Raw genomic sequence first — 21121 nt, 5'->3', positions numbered from 1 at the left:
CGCGAAGTGTACGGTTGCTAAGCAACGCCGTCAGACGAAGATGGACGATTCCGAGACGCTAAACCGTGAAGTTACTTTACAAGGTGAAATAACACTTTTGATTCGTCATTTTGGCACAAAACAGTGTGCTCGTTTTCTCGTTTATACATAGTATTTAGGCAAATTTGATAAAAACAAAAAAAAACATAAACAGAACTCTCTAACTCATGGTCCTCAAGCAGTAACGTTAGCCTATACAAACTTGACATCTGTTCGTCTAACAAACAATTATTTTCATGTAAATAAATATTAAAATTGTTTAACAAAATTGTATGCAAACATAGCACATACACTTTGCATATTTACATATATTTTCTCATTTGTGTGACAGAAAAACATAATTTACAGGATTCGTTTTAATGGCATTTTAATTTCAGAGCAGGCAAATGTTGAGGGGGTTGAAGAGTGTGATGGAAACCCTGAAGAAGAGCACAAGAAGTTTATCCCACATGACATGTATTACAGCTATGAAGACCTGTGCTCCAGACCCTTCATCACTGCAGACTCCAACATCCCACAGAACCTACTGCACCTCTCGTATCCACAGCTGCTAACACTAAATGAATACTATCTATCTATCTATCTATCTATCTATCTATCTATCTATCTATCTATCTATCTATCTATCTATCTATCTATCTATCTATCTATCTATCTATCCATCTATCCATCCATCCATCCATCCATCCATCCATCCATCCATCCATCCATCCATCCATCCATGGTGCTGGTCAAACGTTTGAAATAAGTATGATTTTTAAAATGTTTTTGCTTACTAAGGCTGCATTTATTTGTTAAAAAATACAGTAAAAACAGTAATATTGCAAAATATTACATATATATATATATATATATATATATATATATATATATATATATATATATATATATATATATATATATATATTGTTACATACAATTTAGTATATTCCTTATTTCAAATAAAGGCTGTTGATTTAACTTTCTATTTTTCTATTTATATGGTTTCCGCAAAAAATTCAACATTGATATTATTAGAACCATTAATAGTAATTGAGCACCAATAATAATGAATAGAATTTTCTGAAGGATTGAGTGTCACTTAAGACTGGAGTAATGGCTGTTGAAAATTAATTTTTGCCATTACAGGAATAAATGATTAAATAAATGCAGCCTTGCTGAGTGTATGAGACTTCTTTATAAAACAATAAAAATCGTATTATTATTCCCAACTTTTGACCTTTTTGACACTGTAAACATTTTTTGTTGGTTTTTGTTGGTTTAACTTAAAAAAGTAAGTCACCTGGTTGCTGTAAAATTTTGAGTGTATTGAAATTAAAAATTTGATACAATGAAGGAAATTTGTTTAATAAGTAGAAACTCATTTTATCTGAACCACATAAAAAAATTGTTAAATCATTTGGCATATTTCACTGCGTCATAAAACACACAATTACCCAATATGCTTAAAAAATATTTTAATAAAGGTTGTCGAATCTCAAAAAATTTTCATTGTATTAAATCAAAATTTTAATTTCAATTAACTCAAAATTTTAAGGCAACCAGGTAACTTTTTTTACAGTGTATATAATAGGTTTGTTGTCTTGGGAAGATTTCATTCCATTTGATTTGCTTCTTAAACTGAGCCCAGACATTCGTTTGGCTATGACTGTGGGCGGAGAGGAAACCTACAGCTATTGGATGAGCATATTTTGGCCTTCATTGCTGGAAATCTGCTCATCCTATTGGATGTGCACACTAAAGAGCAGCGTTATATCCGCTCTAGCAGCGGGGGCGGCATTGGAGCCATCATGGTACATTAATACTGTTATTTAGGTCAGCGGTTTCCAAACTGGGGTCAGGGGACCCCCAGGGGTCCTCTTATAGGTTCTAAGGGGTCCCCAGAAAAGGCAAAAGTGTTAGTTTCTACTGAACATTCAAACTGTTTTAATTTCTAAATATTTCCTTCCTTTATTGCCGTATACATATACTTTCCTGAATTGCATGTTTGCTTTGCATCTTTCTAGTGAGTTTTCCTCACTTTATCTCGCTCACTGGGGTTGTAAGGCTCTTAACACAGTATGTACACATGAACACAGTACATACATTTATTGTGAAAGTTTGCTTATACAATCTTTTTTAAATTAAAAATATCTTCTTCAGGTGTGTATATCCAACATTAAAGGGTTAGTTCACCTAAAAATGAAATTTCTTTAACTAAAGACTCACCCCAATGTCGTTCCACACCCGTAAGACCTCCGTTCATCTTCAGAACACAGTTTAAGATATTTTTAGATTTAGTCCGAGGGCTTTCTGTCTAAAATTCTGTCTAAAAATATATAGATGGATTTTTGGAAGCGGTCCCTCATAAAAGGTTCATCACATGTGGGAGTCCTTGGCATCATAAAGTTTGAAAACCCCTGATTTATGTGACTATATAGTCCCTTTCACACTGCACGTCAGACCCGCAATGTATTGCATGAAGCTGCCTCCTTGTCATTTCTGACTTATAACAAAAAATAAACCGAGGTCTAAAAGCTGCTATGATGACAGGGTGTACAGCAAACACATTAATAAACACAGAACTAAGTTTTTATAAGCTGTCAACCCCAAAAAATGAGCATTTAAGGAGATAAAAGTGGATACAGGCAATAAGACGTGAAGCTTCAGCAGGAAGAATGGGTACATTTTGGGATCCTGACATTCAGTATGCCTAATAACATTGTAATAACAGTGTAATAACATGTCGCGCTCTGTTTCAATTGCCTGTATCCACTTTTTTGTCCTTAAATGCTTGTTTTTTTGGGTCTTTGTTTCTGGGTTTTTGAGCTTGTTTGCTGTACACCCTGTCACATAGCAGCTTTTTAGACATTGTTCTGTTTTTTTGTTATAATTACAAAATGACAAAGGAGGCCGCTCGACGCAATACATAAGTCAATGGAGAGGGTTTGATGGGTGGAGGGCGTGGTCAGATTACGACACGTGTCACTCTGTCTCTATTGGATTATTATACAATTTTTTGTGAATCTTAAGACCTAATATCTCCTTTTATCTCTTCAAAGGTTCATCCAAGTAAGCAATATTTTGCAATGGCAGAGAAAGGCCATCATCCTAATATCATCATATATGAGTACCCATCCCTGCGGCCTTACAGGATCCTCAGAGGTAGGACATTAGTGACAGATCAAATGTCTTAAAATAGTCAAATTCAAATACTTAAATTTGAATGAGATGTGATGTGATGTGAGACAGAATCATACATACATCATTTTATTCTGTTTGTGTTTAATGTGAAGGGGGCACAGGCACCATGTATAGCTATGTGGATTTTAATCGTGATGGCTCTTTACTGGTCAGTGTGGGTGGTGCTCCAGACTACATGCTTACACTGTGGGACTGGAGGCAAGAACAAGTGACACTGTGCAATAAAGCTTTTGCTCAGGATGTCTATAGGGTCACCTTTTCGCCTGACTGTGTCGGACAGCTCACCACATCTGGCTCTGGTCACATTAGGTCTGTATTACTATAATTTATTCACTTATGTATTTACATTTGAAAGCATTTTTTTAATCTTTCAAAGATGTTTTTTGTATGTTAAGAAAATATTTACACCTTTCAAAGATTTGGGGTCAGTAAGATTTGTTTTTGTTATTTACTTTTATTCAGCAAGGGTGCTTACTTTTTAAATTAAATAATTGTTACAAAAATAATATTTCTATTCTTTCTGTTCAGCAAAGAATCCTAAAATGAATCATGTTTTCCGCAATAATAGTAAGCAGCACAACCGTTTTCAACAGTGAGAATAAAAATACATTTTTCTTGATCAGCAAATCAGCATATTAGATCAGGGCCAACACCACCTTGGCTTTAAAAGGAGACAAGTCCTTCCAATAATTGGAAATGGCCAAATTGTTGCCACCAATATTTTAAATTTCTTAATTCTGTTCTCCATTACGCATGGCTCTGTTTGTTGTTAGGATGACAGTCAGTTTAAAAATGTACATGCTTATGCTGGTCTGCCTCAGCGGTCTAATAGCGGTCGTCAATGTCAAAATTATGGCCAATCAAATCAAAGATGGCGGGGCATAATGTTTGCTGAAGATGAGAATGCTTTTACAGTGAAAGAGTGCATGGTAATATATAATCTAAATATTTAATATTTGACAACTGTGTTATGATGGATAAGTGTAACGACCCATAGTAACATACAGCGATGCATTAAGTGAACTGTTTAAATGTAATTCTGCCATTTTGAATTTAAATGATGTAAATAATACCTGAATGTGACAAGACAAGATTTTTTTTCCTTTCATTTTTGACATATTAAACATATAAACGAATGTAAATGTGTGATATAGTTTAAAATAAACTATTTTTTGCAAAGAGTTAATAAATAAATTACTTCACTAGACCTAGAACTTATTTTACCGTTCTTACATCTTCTTACATTAAATCTCTTTTAATCCTTTAATTATTCCTTTTTTTAAGCTGCAGTCCGTAACTTTTTGCGCTCTAGTGGTTAATATACAGAACTACATGCATTTTGCGGAAGAACAGCTGGAGCTACTTCTCTCTGTTTATGTCTATGGCGAGTCACACAGAGACCGTGCTCCTCCACAGCGGTACCAGTCTGGCCTAAAATATAGTGCCAATATAAACACTTATTATAAGTGTACTATAATGATTCAGGGTAAGACAAAAAAACGGTTTGGAAAGTGGATTCATGTTGTACATTCTCATTGTAATGGTAATGCAACATAATTTTTGTAAATCTTGAAAACAAAAAAAGTTACGGACAGCAGCTTTAAATACACCACCAAAAAACTCCAAAAAAACAACAACTCTGATCCCCCCAATGTTCTAGACATTGTTACGGCCTTGTATTAGAAGGATTTCTGAAGGGTCATGTGACACTAGATTGATGATGCTGAAAATTGCATTTTTGCCAATACAGGATAAAAAAAAGTTTTTGTAAAATGTAATAGTATTTCACAATATTACAGTATTTCTGATCAAATAAATGCTGCCTTGGTGAGCAAAAACTGTACAAAATCTTACTGGCCTTCAACTTTTGAACAGTATATATGTGATAAGAGAGTTTGAGTTTAATGTTTTTTAGATTCTGGAAAATGGCCAGTACCTTCACTGGTTTAAAATTGCAAGGGTTGCTAGGAAGTTTCGGAAAAACAACTGTAACAGATATAGAAGGATATGTGGAGCTTCCCGATGGAAAGGTTTTCTTCAGCACCTTCTTACATTTTGCATATTCACACATACAAACCTACACACTTTTTAAATGAAATATGTTCTTGAAGAAATTAATTCTTTCTCTCTCTCGCTCAGGTTGTGTCAGGATCAGAGTGGGGCAATATGCTCCTCTGGGAGGGGGGTCTGATAAAGGTGGAAATATGCCGTAAAGGTAGACGCACATGTCATAGCGGAACCATTTACCAGTTTAATCTGGATGAGGGAGAACTAATGACTATAGGATCTGATGGTGTAGTCAGAGTAAGTACAGGTTGCTAAGTGAGATTATGCTACTTCACTGATTTTTGCTGTTGCTAAAAAGTGAAACAAATTACACAATATTACACAGAGAGGATGATTTGTTTTCTAAAAGCTTTTAAAGAAATTTGTCCATCTTTTTCCTCAGAGCTGGAACTTGGAGACCATAGACACGGCAGATGCAGTTGATGACAGTGGCCTGTTTGAGACAGAACCCATGAATGAGATAACAGTAGGCCGTAATGTCAGCTTGTACTCTATGGTCAAGAGCTCCATCCCGGAAACCTCCATTTGGTTTGCTCAGGTATTACATCTTTTTTTTTTTTTTAGATGTGGAACTTGCTTGCTTTATTTATTTATTAAAATGTTTTAACCATCTAAGACCTACTATGTTTTTTTGTGTATGTGTGTTTGATTTTTAACAGGACTCTAAAGGAAGTATTTGGAAACTGGATCTCTCATTCTCCAACATTGTGAGTCATTTTAAACAGAAGCTTAAAGCCCCAGTGAACCGGAAGTTACATCTGATTTTATTTCAGTGCTGACATATTTCCATACTAACAAGCAACAGCATTAATGGTTCTTGAAAAATCTTACCAACTGTTTTGAACAATCAAAAGTATGACAAATTTATTTCAGGTGAGGTTCAAAGATAATAGAAAGTTTTTATCATTAAAAATTAAATAAACCCACAGAACTGGAGATTTTACAGTATGAAAATGTTGAAAATAATATAATAAAAACGATATAAAAAATGAAATCATATATTTTACAAGAAAAAAAATTAATCACATTCATCTCGGAAAAAACGGGGGCCGGATTAGCCAGGGTTGACTGTAGGCTATAAAAAATATATAAATAAAATTCATTATAGCCTACTTAACAAAATAGGCTACTGATTATTTGTACACAAAACATCATTATCAGTTCGAATAGTGTTTAGTCACTGTGACGGCTGTATATGGGAATTTTGAAAATTGCTTGCCATTGTGGATAAAAAAATAAAATAAAAACGCTATTAAATCTTCAGATGTTTTATCTTGTGCGGTTTGCTGGTTATTCTGAAAAAGCTCCTAGTTATAGTACGCTCTCTGACCATCCAATCAAAAGATGTTATTGACGTTATTGTACGCCTGCTAGATGGCCCTGCTGTCGCCAACTCGAAATCAGGAAATCTGGAACACTACTGGAAGCACCCCAAGAGAAAATGTATGAAATTAAGATACCGGTAGACAATTGGGAATTATTTAACACACATTAATTGAAAATATATGTTAAAATTGAAGTCATGATTCTGATAGTGATTAGGGCAGCGGAGAAGGCCTTGCTGACCCACCACTGTTCAAACCCAAGCCGTCAAACTGCCATCATAGACGCCAAACATTTTTTTCCGTGTATTAACTTTTATATGGATTAATTGTTCACCCTAAGAATAATGTTTACTAACATTAATTTTGTTTTCATGGCTGGTCAAATAAGCATTTTTCTGGTCTTTTATTTTGCAGACCCAAGATCCAAAGTGTCTCTTCTCATTTCATGCTGGTGCCATTCAGGGCATGGATGTTTCTGAAAGTAGCCACCTTATGGCTACTACAGCCTTGGACTGTAAGAAAAAATGTAGCATTGACAAAACATATACCCACATACACATACCTGTAATGTGCTTCTGTAAACATTGACAAATACCTCTTTATATTACACAGCCTCTGTCAGGGTGTTTGACTTTCTCTCAAAGAAAGAGCTCACGATAAGTCGCTTCAAACAAGGAGGGACAACGCTCAAATGGGCCTCAGACATGGTAATGAAAATGAACCTCTTAGAAACATGTTTATATACTCTCTGTGCAGTGGGGGGGTGGAAGTGAATAGGGATGTCCAATATTAAAATTCTGGGAGATACTATAGAGACTATAATCTGTAAACCAGGCCCATCAGAGGGGAAAACAATCCAACCCTCTCAATTGACTTTGTATTGCGTGAAGCTACCTCCTTGTCATTTATGACTTACAAAATAACAGAACAATACCTAAAAGCTTCTAAGTGACAGGGTGTACAGCGAAAAAGCTAAAAAACCCAGAACTAAGTTTTTATAAGCTGTTGACCCAAAATAAAGAAGTGTTTTAATACACAAAAGTGGATACAGGGAATTGAGACAGAGCACAACATATTTTACTCTGAGAACTACTGGAGGAGAGCGTAATCGGTGACGGGATATGAACCTGATAGGCACATGATGGCATATTTCCTGCTGATGCTTCACATCTTATCGCCTGTATCCACTTTAGTCTCCTTAAAAGCTGGCTTTTATGGTTCAGTAGCTTATATGTAATTCTGTTTTTTTTTAGCTAGTTGTTGTACACCCTATCTATCAGAAATTACAAGGAGGCTTCATGCAATACAAAGTCAGTAGAGATTGTTTGAGAGTGTTAGTGTTAGCCAGATATTTTACTTTATATTTTGTTAGATATAGATACAGTGGGTATGGAAAGTTTTTAGACCCCTAAATTTTTTTACTCTTTGTTATATTGCAGCCATTTGCTTAAATCAAATGAATAAATGTTCTCATTAATTTACACACAGCACCCCATACTGACACAAAAACTAAGAATTGTTGACATTTTTGCAGATTTATTATAAAAGAAAAACTGAAATATCACATGGTCCTAAGTATTCACTCATATACTCAGGTGCTATCCATTTTTTTCTGATCATCCTTGAGATGGTTCTACACCTTCATTTGAGTCCAGCTGGGTTTGATTATACTAATTAGACTTAATTAGGAAAGCCACACACCTGTCTATATAAGACCTTACAGCTCACAGTGCAGGTCAGAGCAAATGAGAATCATGAGGTCAAAGGAACTGTCTGAAGAGTTCAGAGACAGAATTGTGGCAAGACACAGATCTGCCCAAGGTTACAAAAACATTTCTGCTGCACTTAAGGTTCCTAAGAGCACAGTGGCCTCCATAATCTTTCCATAGAAGACATTTGGGACGACCAGAACCCTTCCTAGAGCTGGCCATCCAGGCAAACTAAGCTATCTGGGGAGAAGAGCCTTGGTAAGAGAGGTAAAGAAGAACCCAAAGATCACTGTGGATGAGCTCCAGAGTTGCAGTAGGGAGATGGGAGAAAGTTCTAGAAGGTTAACCATCAATGCAGCCCTCCACCATTTGGGGCTTTATGGCAGAGTGGCCCGACGAAAGCCTCTCCTCAGTGCAAGACACATTCAACTTTGCTAATAAACACTTGAAGAACTTCAAGCTCGTGAGAAATAAGATTCTCTGGTCTGATGAGACCAAAGTTAGAACTTTTTGGCCTTAATTTTAAGCGGCAATTGTGGAGAAAAATATCACCTGTCCAAAACAGACTTAATGTGAAGCATGGTGGTGGCAGCATCATGCTGTGGGGGTGTTTTTTAGCTACAGGGACAGGACTACTGGTTGCAATCAAGGGAAAGATGAATGCGACCAAGTACAGGGATATCCTGGACGAAAACCTTCTCCAGAGTACTCAAGGTTCACCTTCCAACAAGACAATGACCCTAAACACACAGCTAAAATAACTGGCTTCCCAACAACTCTGTGACTGTTCTTGAATGGCCCAACCAGAGGCCTGACTTAAACCCAAATGAGCATCTCTGGAGAGACCTGAAAATGGCTGTCCACCAACATTTACCATCTAACCTGACAGAACTGAGAGGATCTGCAAGAAGGAATGGAAGAGGATCCCCAAATCCAGGTGTGAAAAACTTGTTGCATCTTTCCCAAGAATACTCATGGCTGTATTAGATCAAAAGGGTGCTTCTACTCAGTACTGAGCAAAGGTCTGAATACTTAGAATCGTGTGATATTTCAGTTTTTCTTTTTTAATAAATCTGCAAATATTTCAAAAATGTTGTGTTTTTCTGTCAATATGGGGTGCTGTGTGTACTTTAATGAGAAAAAAAAGAACTTTGAATGATTTTAGCACATGGCTGCATTATAACAAAGAGCGAAAAATTTAAGGAGGTCTGAATACTTTTCGTACCCACTGTATTTCTGTATTTTTATTACAAATACGGTAAACATCGATTCACTTCATAAGGCCTTTATTAACCTGCCTGGAGCCTTGTGAATTACTTTTACAATGGATGGATACACTTTTTTGGGCTAAATATTTTGGGCTGCCATTCACGGCCATTATAAATCTTGAATTGGCCAGGATATTTTTGAATATAACTCTAATTGTATTTATCTGAAAGAAGAATGTCTTATACACCTAGGATGGTTTGAGGGTGAGCAAATCATGGTGTAGAGGAGAGTGGGGCACAACCTAGCGCTTTTTGACTGTCTCAGTTTGCATAAATCCATTCGAGGTTCAGAATGTGACACCATGCCCCATATGTGGGGTACATTGTAACACATGTGGGGCATGATATAACATGACCAAATGACAGCTTAAAATGTCACCTGATATAAAAAATCCAAGACAAACTAAAATATTTTGTCAATAAAATACAATTATTAACTTTTTTAAAATAAAATAATGCCATTTTTTATTTATCAAAAATATACAGATTTCTGTGGTTAGATCAGCATTAAAGAACAATCTCAACTGTTCAATAACAGATATAAGATTAAAATATCAGATTTGTCTTATTTTTAATAAACAAAACAAAAACATTGATGAAAAATAAACTTAAGTTAGAAATGTACGTTTGCTATGGTTAAATAAATGTTTGTTGATTTTTGGTGCAATTCTTTCTCTAAATAATGTTGTTATGGCATCTAGTAAATACACAGAGTTTTGTCATCCTGGCATGTGTGGAAAGTGTTAAACCATGCATGTTACAACAAATGCCTCTGTAACGATGAGTCAACAGATTGGGGATCCAAATGCAACTTTATTAAGACAGCAGTTCACAATCGAAGTCCAGAGTTCAGGCAAGGTCAAAATACATGCAGGCAGTCCAAACAAACACAACACAACAAAGCAGGGAACGCAGGCAAGAGAGTAGTCCAGAGACAGTCAGGTGATCCAAAACTAAGAGACAATAAACATGGGCGACCGCTCAGAATTGCAGTGTTACACTTTACAAGACTTCACCCTGAATGGCAGAGTGAACATGGTTTATATAGACTGAGGCTAATGGCACACAGGTGTAAACAATAATGGCTGATGAGTCAGGGCAAAGGATTATGGGTAATGAAGTCCAGAGTGGGGATAAATATTGAGGTAAGGGAGCCCTCTGGTGGCGATCAGAAGGAGCCCCAGAGGCCTGATTTGTGACAGCCGCATTAGATTGTGCCTTGTGCTCCCCTAATTAAATTTTTTGGGTGAACTATCCCTTTAATTGTAATAAAAGGCTTTCACAAATAAATATACAATATTAATCAATACATATACATTTAAAAGTCTCTAATACTGGCCAGTAACCAGTATAGTACAAATATGTGTGTATATTGGATGTTGATGGAGGGCGTGGTTTGTCTTCACAGCTAAACAGTGGCGGGGGTTTGCTGGTTGTTGGTTTTGATGATGGTGTGGTACGTCTCTTGGAGCTGTATAACCCTCAGAGTCTGCACACGGTTGCAGGGCGCACACGCTCTGGAGATGCTGAACTCCGCCTTAGACAAGCTCTCAAGCCCCACAATGCACCTGTCACAGCCATTGCTTATGAGAGAAATAGAATGATCATGGCTACTGGGGTGAGTGAGTGAGTGTGTGAGTGAGTGAGTGAGTGAGTGAGTGAGTGAGTGAGTGAGTGAGTGAGTGAGTGAGTGAGTGAGTGAGTGAGTGAGTGAGTGTGTGAGTGAGTGAGTGAGTGAGTGAGTGAGTGTGTGAGTGAGTGAGTGTGTGAGTGAGTGTGTGAGTGAGTGAGTGAGTGAGTGAGTGAGTGAGTGAGTATGTGAGTGTGTGAGTGAGTGAGTGAGTGAGTGTGTGAGTGAGTGAGTGAGTGAGTGAGTGAGTGAGTGAGTATGTGAGTGAGTGAGTGAGTGAGTGAGTGAGTGAGTATGTGAGTGTGTGAGTGAGTGAGTGAGAGAGTGTGTGAGTGTGTGAGTGAGTGAGTGAGTGAGTGAGTGAGTGAGTGAGTATGTGAGTGAGTGAGTGAGTGTGTGAGTGAGTGAGTGAGTGAGTGAGTGAGTATGTGAGTGAGTGAGTGAGTGAGTATGTGAGTGTGTGAGTGAGTGAGTGAGTATGTGAGTGAGTGAGTATGTGAGTGTGTGAGTGAGTGAGTGAGTATGTGAGTGAGTGAGTGAGTGAGTGAGTGAGTATGTGAGTGAGTGAGTGAGTGAGTATGTGAGTGTGTGAGTGAGTGAGTGAGTGAGTATGATTGTGTCAGAATATTCTGCTGTGTTAATATGATATTATTTTGTCTTCTTTCTCTTTAGAGCACAGACAGCACTGTTTTCTTCTTTACGGTGGGAGAAAGATATGAGCCGATTGGGTTTGTTACTGTCCCAGGGCCTGTGCAAGGCCTGGAGTGGTCACCTCAGTCACATGTGAGTGATAGTTTGCTGTGCAACTCACTGAGGCTCTTGTTAAAATTACACTGTAAAAAATTATTTAGAAAAAAAGTTACCTGGTTGCCTTAAAATTTTGAGTTCATTGAAATTAAAATTTTGAGTTAATACAACAAATTCGACAACCTTTATTAAAATATTATTAAAAGATTTTGTAAGCATATTGGGTAATTGTGTGTGTGTTTTATTTCTGATGACGCAGTGAAACATCCCAAATAGTGCTATTTTCATGATTTATCACGTTTTTTATGTGGTTCAGATAAAATAATAGTTTGAGTTTCTATTTATTAAACAAATTTCCTTCATTGTACCAACTCAAAATTTTAATTTCAATAAACTCAACATTTTAAGGCAACCAGGTTACTTACTTTTTTAAGTTAAACCAACAAAAAATGACAATTTTTTTTTACAGAAATTGTATCATATATCGAAGCACACTGAATGTTTGTGTATGTGTATGTTTTTAAAGGGAAAAAACACTCTGCTGATCTTCTGTCAAAATGGTCACGTGGTGGAAGTTCAGTGTCCTGACCCTGGAGCTCAGACTGGTGGAAACACATTCCAGCTCTCAGGACTACCCACAATGCATTTCTGCTTCAGAAGCATTAAGTCCCGAATTAAGGTTACCCACTGACTTTCTCTTCTCTCTCTATTTCTCTTGAAGTTTGTATTGTTGTCTTATTTTAATTTTAATTATTAAACTATTTTTTTCTAAATGTAATTTTAATAATATTGATTGGGATTCACATTATTAAAATTAATTATTAATATGCACAGTGATTATACAAACAAAATGATTAAAATCACAGCAATGGCCTGTAATATTGTCTATAATGTTTAATGTTCTACTTCTATAATTTTGGATGCATGTGTGTTTGTAGAGAAATGCCGAGATAGCACTCAGGCAGGCTAGAAAAGAGGAGAAGGAGAAAGAGAGGAAGGAAGGATTGAAGAAAATGTTGGAGCAGAAGCCGGAGGCCACAGAGGAGGAACTACAGGAGAAAGCGGAAGAAGAAGAAGAGGAAGAGGAAGAAGCGGAACTGCCTCCTCTTTACATTCCACATCAACCCAGTCCTCTAAAATGTGGCTTTTACTCAACACCAGGGTCATTCTGGCTTTCTATGGTAAAAACATACACTTACATACATACATTTGACAAATTGATCAAACATGACAGTAAAGACATCTTTAATGTTACAAAATATTTATATTTCAAATGAATGCTAAAAAGTTTTTTTAAACTTTCTATTAATCAAAGATTCACTGTTTCCACAAAAACATTAAGCAGAACGATGACAGTAATAAGAATTATTTCTTGAGCTAATCATCATATTAGAATGATTTCTGAAGCGTAATGTGACTTGTGAAAATGTGAATTGTGAAAATGTTGATTTGCTGTCACAAGAAAAGATTACATTTTAAAATGCACTATTTTGCCAAAAGTATTGAGAAACCCCTCCAAATCAATCAATGAATTCAGGTTTTCCAATCACTGCCATGGCCAAAGGTGTATAAAACCAAGCACCTAGGCATGGAGACTGTTTCTACAAACATTTGTGAAAAAATGGGTCGCTCTCAGGAGTTCAGTGAATTCAAGCGTGGTACCATGATAGGTTGCCACCTGTGCAATAAGTCCATTCACAACATTTTCTCACTACTAAATATTCCACTTTCAACTGTGGTATTATAACAAAGTGGAAGCAATTGGGAACAACAGCAACTCAGCCACGAAGTGGTAGGCCACGTAAAATCCCAGAAATCCCAGAGTGGGGTCAGTGCACACTGAGGTGCACAGTGCGCAGAAGTCGCCAACTTTCTGCAGAGTCAATAGCTACAGACCTCCAAACTTCATGTGGCCTTCAGATTACCTCAAGAAGAGTGCATAGAGAGCTTCATGGAATAGCTTTCCATGGCCGAGCAGCTGCATCCAAGCATTACATCACCAAGTGCAATGCAAAGTATTGGATGCAATGGTGTAAAGCACACCGCCACTGGACTCTAGAGCAGTGGAGACGTGTTCTCTCGAATGACAAATCACTCTTCTCTGGTCTGGCAATCCGATGGACGATTCTGAGTTTGGCGGTTGCCAGGAGAACTGTACTTGCCTGACTTATGCCAAGTGTAAAGTGTAAAGTTATGCCAAGTGTATGGTGTGGGGGTTGTTTTTCAGGGGTTGGGCTTGGCCAAAACTGATCAAAACACAGACGAGGAAGACGGAGTAAAACAAGCGATCGTATGTAATCATATGCATATGAAAAATAGCGTGATCATCAACATTAAACATCATAGAAATAAAAACTATCTAATGTTACTGAATGAGATACGGACCCAGGACAAGCTAGAGGACTGTGAAGCATTAGGGGTGTTGATGGCCTCGATCTCCTCCCTTTGTGTTTGATCATCGTTCTGAATCTGATCCGGAATTTGATCTTTTTGTTTAAAATGTTGCTTTTTTTATGAAACCTACCCATGTTCGTGTTGATAAAAAAAAAAAAGAATGCATGAAGCTAGAATAAAACATTTTTTTGTTTAAAATAAGAGGCTCAGCTCTTTCTTTTGATGTATTGCATAGATATTCATAAAGCAAAATATTCTATGGACTATTAAATTTGGTAAAAAAATGTGGTTATAGAAAATGTTCAAAAACACTGGTTACGTCTTGGTATGCACAATTACAAACCGTTTTCGGCCCCGAATTATCTGCCAGTTAGCTAAATGTGCTGGTAGAATCTGTGAAGGGATGTTGGCTATCAGGATTGGTTACTTTGGTCACTTGGTCCGTAGCTGGGCTACCAAGGCAGTTTTTTTGTAGCTATCTAAGATCTATTTGAGTGATGTAAATACAAATTAGTAATAAAATAAATATCTGATCATCCTCCATAATGCGGTTGATTTTTACATCTCATATCATCAGTAAACTGTTGTGTTGCCAAGGAAGGGGCTGATGCTTTTGAATTGCATTCCAAAGAGCGGCTGTTATCAGCCCCACAGTGGGAAATTAAACCAGAACTGTACCAACTGGCCTGGACCGGCATGGAATAGAATGATTACGCAATGAGAACCGTTTGGCCAGATGGTGGAAAAGCGTCTGGCTACGGATGAGCGAGTTTGGTGAAGGTACTTTTCTGGCCTGTGCAGTCCTGACCTCAACCCGATAGAACACCTTTGGGATGAATTAAAGCGGAGACTGCGAGCCAGGCCTTGTCGTCCAACATCAGGGCCTGACCTCACAAATGCACTTCTAGAAGAATGGTCAAAAATTCCCATATACACACTCCTAAACCTTGTGGAAAGCCTTCCCAGAAGAGTTAAAGCTGATAAAGCTGCAAAGGGTGGGCCAACTCCGTGTTTAACCCTACAGATTAAGAATGGGATGTCAGTAAAGTTAAAGTGCATATAAAGGCAGACGTCCCAAAACATTTGGCAATATAGTGTATATTCAGTTTCGGAAAAGAGTTATTTTAAATTGTTATAATATTGCAAAATATTACTGTTTTTCAAGTATTTTCAGTCAAATTAATGCAGCCTTGGTGAGAATAAGAAATATATATATATATAACATCTAATGTTACTAATAAATGTGCTTTGTGTGACACTAAAATTACCTCCTTAACCCCCCCTTCCCTGTCTTACTCTCTTTCAGGGTGGCTATGACTCAGGGTATCTGTACCACTGCAAATTCTCTGAACAGCAGAGCGAAGATCCATTAGAGAGAAAAGATGAGCCCTTCTTCTTCTTACCTGTGCATGACACAGACCATAACCCCATTCTCACCATCACTTTTAAGTAAGGTTTTTCCACTTGGTGTATCTATGTGTGCATGTTTTTCTCTAATAGCCTGTTTCCTTATTTGATATGTATTTCATTTAATCACTATATTTTTATTTATCTTTTAATCAAAAAGTCGATATTTTCCATACCTTACTTCTTACTCTTCCTGTCTTAGTTCCAGCAGGCAGTTATTGTTGTGTGGCATGGAGAATGGCAGTATTCGGGTGTACCCCATACAGGCCTCGGACCATCAGCTCAGCTCCATGCAGGCGTACTGGGCCCTCAGTGTCCATGACAACCATTACGGCCATGTAAGCCACATCCACTTCAGCTTTGATGACATGTTTGTCCTGACTGCAGGAGGGGATGGCAACATCTTTTCCTTCAGCTGTTTGCCAGAGGAAGAGCTCCAGAAAGCCATGCAGCGCAAACATGCCAAAGTGCCCTCTCCACGGGTTAGTGTATATGTATGTTTGAGGGTGGGTAAGTATGTGTATGTCTGCATTTAAACTTTAACACCATACTCTGTCATGAAAACAGGCTGGGCTGGAGATGGAAAAAGCAGCACAGGACATAGAGGATCCCTCTGCTTACAGGTGACAATGTGTATTTAAATAAAGCAAGTCAAGTCAAGTCACGTCACCTTTATTTATAAACTTTTTTTCACTTTTTACAATGATGTTTCAAAGCAGCTTCACAGTGTTAACAGGAAAATAATGAAACAAAATTTGATTCGGCTGTATAGCTGCTCTGGTGAAAACGGTGAGGTCATCTAGCTATTTTCAATTATCATATAGTGTCAATGCGGGCAGATCGGTAATACAGTTCAAATTGAAGTGTCCCCAACTGAGCAAGCCAAAAGCCAAAGGCGACAGTGACAAGGAACCCAAACTCCTTCAGGGCCAGAATTGAGAATAAAAACTTGGAAGAAACCAGGCTAAGTCGGGGTGCCAGTTCTCTTCGGGCTGACAAGTAGATTCTGGCAAAATTACAGGTCAGAAGTCATATTAGATCAATAGATATTCGTAAGATTATTCGAAAGAATCGAGTCATCATGCCGTAGATGGGTTTAATGAGTGTAATAAGGTGATGGATTTTGCCTTTATATACTTACAAAGACGTGTGGAGACATGGGAGACATGTGTGCCATAGTCTCCCAGTGGGCCACAGAGGTAATAAACTACTATTTAACCCTTTTATGCTCACCAAGGATGCGTTTATTTGATCGAAAATTCAGTAAAAGCAGCAATATTGAAAAAAATAGTATTGCAATTAAAAAAAACTAAAAATAATATAAATAAAAATAAGACACCACATTTTTATTTTAATATATTTTGAAATGTAATTTATTCCTGTGATGAAAAGAGGAATTTTCACCAGCCAATTCTTCAGTCTTCAGTGTCACATGATCTTTCAGAAATGATTCTAATATGCTACTTTGGTGCTCAAGAAACCTTGATGCAGTTTTTAGGATTAATAAAAATGGTCAAAATCGTAACTTATTTATCATGAGAAAATAACATGGATCACACATAAAGTCAAGATATGTTACAATAAGACACTGTTCACTGTTCTTGATTTTATAAAGCCAAATAAAATGTAAAGCTTTCCTGTTATTTATTAATTATTCCATATTTATAGTATTGTATTTATTTTGTACTGAATTTATTTGGTTAAAGGGGGGGTGAAACACTCATTTTCAGTCAATCTCATGTCAATCTTGAGTGCCTATAGAGTAGTATTGCATCCTTCATATCTCCGAAAAGTCTTTAGTTTTATTATGCTGTACCGAGTCTTTCCGGAAAAAATCGAGCGCCTGGAGGCGTATCGAGTGGGCGGAGCTAAAGAATGACGAATGCGCAAAGCGGTGACGTCCTCAAGCGTGGAGAAACTCATGGCTATCGAGCTCAGCTAATAGATATATGATCCAGAATCTAATTCGGAGGCTGAAATAGAAACAGCAACAGCAGGACGTCCGTCTCTGTGATATGTACTGTATTTAGTGGCCTGTCAACATTTGTGTGTCTTTACTCGCAGTTTATGAGGACATGATTTGGTTTATGGACTATTGTATGCGACTAAACCTTAGCAGTAGCAAGCAAAATGGTTTTGCACGTCAGAGTAGTGTAACGTTATACATAGAACAGCAATGAAGTCCGTTAGCGCATTTGAATGACGAAGCACGCGATCGTGTCATTTACTGATGTTTACTCACGCGACGATAGCCAAGAGCACAGACATTTGAAGCAGTTTTACTCACCGGCTGCTTCCAAAGCAGGACCGAACCTTTATCGCTGGGACCGCTCCGTCAAAAACACACTTCTTGGAGTGTGGAGATCCACTTTGCGATGCGACTGAAGCGATGTTGTGAAGCTTCCCGTCATTTCTGCGTTCAAATCGGTTCAAATGCAGCACTCCCTTCCCGGAATGCTGTGCTGAAGCATTGAAGTCGCTTAATGTCAAAGTGGAGGAATGAAGTGGAGCGTTTTTGAAACTTTGTCTGTGTTTAGGAAGGGAATTCAAGTCTTTAACAGTGTAAAAAGCTCAGTATGCATGAAACTGCATTTCACCCCCCCCCCCCCCCCCCCTTTAAGGATTTTAAAATTAAGAACGGGGCTGAGGCTGCTATTTTCTCAAAATAAATAAATTGTCATCTTGAGAAAACAAGAAAAAAGGGATTTTGTTTAAATCACAAAAAAAAGAAATACTATTTTTCTTTATCCATCGCATCTTGGGGCTTTAAAAACACCAGTAAATAAATAATGGGTATATAATGACTGAATTTCCATTTTGTATTATTATGCATGGTGCTTGTTTAGTTAGCATAAGTGTGTGTGTGTGCAGCATTGAAACATCTAAACAGAAGCTGGAGCTGGACCGCATGCATAAGGAAGCTGAAGAGAGGAAACAGGAGCGGCGCAAGAAGCTGGCTGAACTGCAGAGTCGATTTCAAGCTTTACTGGAGCAGAACCAAAGCCTTCCTGAACACATTCGCCTCCATCGCTCGGTGCACAGCTCTCACGCCTACCTGCTCACTCACCTATTGCAGTGTAATGATTACACTGACACAATGATCTAACAGAATATTTCATTGGTGTTTGTAGGAGTTTGAACTGGACCTGCGCTTCCACACGGAGACTGAAAGACAGACTGAAGAGAGAGTGATGGAGGTCAGGAAAGAACTGGCCTGGGAGGAGGAGAAACACCGGATTGGCCTCAACAAACTACAGACAATGTACTATACCTCCACACAGATCCATTACTTTACATGTTTTTCTTTCTTCTAAATACCACTTTACCTTAAATTTTCTGTAAATCTCCTAATGTAACCAAATAAATGATCTTATTATTTACTCATCCTCATCCTCGTTCTAAATCTGTATGACTGACTTTCTTTTGTGAAACACAAAAGAAGATATTTTGATCTTTTCCGTCCATGCAATGACAGTGAGTGGGGTCCAAAACAACACTGTACTCTTATGACTTTCATTGAATGGACAAAAACATTTTTAAAATCTTAAAACAAAAATCATATTTTGTGTTCTACAGATGATAGAAAGTCAATGACAGGATGATTACATATAATTTTTATACTCTCCTATAAGTTTTAAACTATGTCTACACTGGACACGAGCAGCGTGGTGCGATGTGGCGCGACAAAAGACAATTTAACCCATTATAATCAGTGATGTAGTCTACACTGGATGCGGCACAAAGCTTCATTTTTTTTATGACTTACTGACATGAAGAACAAATGCTTTGCAAGGGTTGCTTTGTTGCGTCCGGTGTAGACAGCTTGTAGACATGTAGACGCGTCAACGGTCTCGTCCGGTATAGACAAAGTGTTAGATGTTTCTAATAAAGCTTTTAAAATTAAAAACAAATCAGACAATTGTTGTCAAATATGACAAAAATATAAATCTGAGAAACTAGTTGTTTACGTAAAAATCTTAAAGGGTTAGTTCATCCAAAAATGAAAATTCTGTCATTAATTACACACCCTCATGTCATTCCAAACCTGCAAGACCATCGTTCATCTCCGGAACACAAATTAAGATATTTTTGAGGAAATCCGAGAGCTTTCTGCCCTATGGAAGCTAGTTTCCACCACTAAATAAAAAAATAAAAAGAGTAATTGCAACTTTTTATCTTAGAATTCTGACTTTTTTCTCACAATTGCTAGCCTGACATAGTCATACTCAACTCTGGGCTGTGATTATGGGGCGTGTTTCAACCGAACCAGGAAAGACCTAAATTCGATAGACCTACAACCACAGAGCAACGAAGCGACGCATTGTCAAATGTCAACAGAGCTCAACTGCACTGTGTTGCCCATGGTGTTGCCAAGTCCCCGTTTTTTTTTTTCGCGGGTTGTTTTCTATGTCCGGGGGTTGAAGCGACTATTATGTGATATATAGACCCAAGAGTGCGAATTTTAGCAGGCAACCTTGCCAAAATAACACACATTTTACCCCCCAAACACCATTTTTCCCCCAGAGAACCCACCGAGAAGATATTGTTTAGGGCTAGTAGTTGGCGGGTTTTGTTGTAAAAACTTGGCAACCCTGTATGCATACGCGCTGGTATCACGCTGGAATACGTCTCGGTTACGTATGTAACCCTAGTTCCCTGAGGGAACGAGACGCTGCGTCGTAACGCTGTGAGAACGCCTCTGCGTTAATGTGTCGTGAAGCGCGTGTAGAACCATTCCATCGGAAGATCGATCGATCGTCGGCGTGATGACGTCATCGACCGGAAGCTATAAAGCGTCCGTGAAAACAAACAGGAACTAGCTTCTGATAAAGCCTGAATTAAGTGATCACGGGCACGCCGGGAGTAAGGCCGGGCGACGCAGCGTCTCGTTCCCTCAGGGAACTAGGGTTACATACGTAACCGAGACGTTCCCTGTTGGGGAACTCGAGCTGCGTCGAAACGCTGTGAGAACGCTTATACCCACATCGCCATGGGACCAAGTGCCTCGTATGTGTGAAGCCGTAGCGCACACGACTACGAAAGCACCTGCACCCCAACAGTAGATGCCAAATCTAACTCGTAAAATCTGACGAAAGTTAGCGGCGAAGACCAGCCTGCCGCATTACAGATATCTTGGAGGGAAGCCCCGACAAAAGTGCTTTAGAAGCAGCCATACCCCTGGTAGAGTGCGCCCGGAAAGCCAGACACTGGACACTGGAGCCCCCTTTTTCTGGGCTCCAAAACACACAAAAAGTTGATCAGTCTTTCTCCACAGGGCAGCTCTGTGGACGTATGCGTCTAACGCCCTGACCGGGCACAGCAGATTTAATCTTTCCTGCTCTGACGTCAAAA

The 21121-nt window shown here is 38.2% G+C and overlaps 1 protein-coding gene across 3 annotated transcripts in view; it reads left to right on the top strand.

Moving 5' to 3' along the window:
• The first annotated feature begins 25 nt into the window (after window positions 1-25).
• Window positions 26-21121, top strand: part of LOC137048506 (cilia- and flagella-associated protein 44) — a 44833-nt gene continuing 23737 nt past the window's right edge. For 2 of the 3 annotated variants that reach the window (XM_067426737.1, XM_067426736.1), the window contains exons 1-20: window positions 26-83; window positions 417-576; window positions 1670-1832; window positions 3081-3183; window positions 3315-3531; window positions 5138-5252; window positions 5362-5526; window positions 5672-5827; window positions 5949-5996; window positions 7029-7128; window positions 7227-7321; window positions 11000-11209; window positions 11894-12004; window positions 12495-12647; window positions 12907-13149; window positions 15669-15811; window positions 15972-16251; window positions 16337-16392; window positions 18641-18803; window positions 18901-19031. In XM_067426737.1, the coding sequence (XP_067282838.1) occupies window positions 41-83; window positions 417-576; window positions 1670-1832; window positions 3081-3183; window positions 3315-3531; window positions 5138-5252; window positions 5362-5526; window positions 5672-5827; window positions 5949-5996; window positions 7029-7128; window positions 7227-7321; window positions 11000-11209; window positions 11894-12004; window positions 12495-12647; window positions 12907-13149; window positions 15669-15811; window positions 15972-16251; window positions 16337-16392; window positions 18641-18803; window positions 18901-19031 (2855 nt within the window). In that variant the 5' untranslated portion in view covers window positions 26-40. Of the gene's footprint in view, window positions 84-416; window positions 577-1669; window positions 1833-3080; window positions 3184-3314; window positions 3532-5137; window positions 5253-5361; window positions 5527-5671; window positions 5828-5948; window positions 5997-7028; window positions 7129-7226; window positions 7322-10999; window positions 11210-11893; window positions 12005-12494; window positions 12648-12906; window positions 13150-15668; window positions 15812-15971; window positions 16252-16336; window positions 16393-18640; window positions 18804-18900; window positions 19032-21121 lie in introns of those variants that run through there. The other variant, XM_067426738.1, reaches the window with a different exon arrangement.

This window comes from Pseudorasbora parva, chromosome 19 (assembly GCF_024679245.1).
Source record: "Pseudorasbora parva isolate DD20220531a chromosome 19, ASM2467924v1, whole genome shotgun sequence".
Classification (NCBI taxonomy): Eukaryota; Metazoa; Chordata; class Actinopteri; order Cypriniformes; family Gobionidae; genus Pseudorasbora; species Pseudorasbora parva.
Note: the sequence above shows the minus strand (reverse complement) of the source record. Positions and strands in the feature narration are given on the sequence as shown.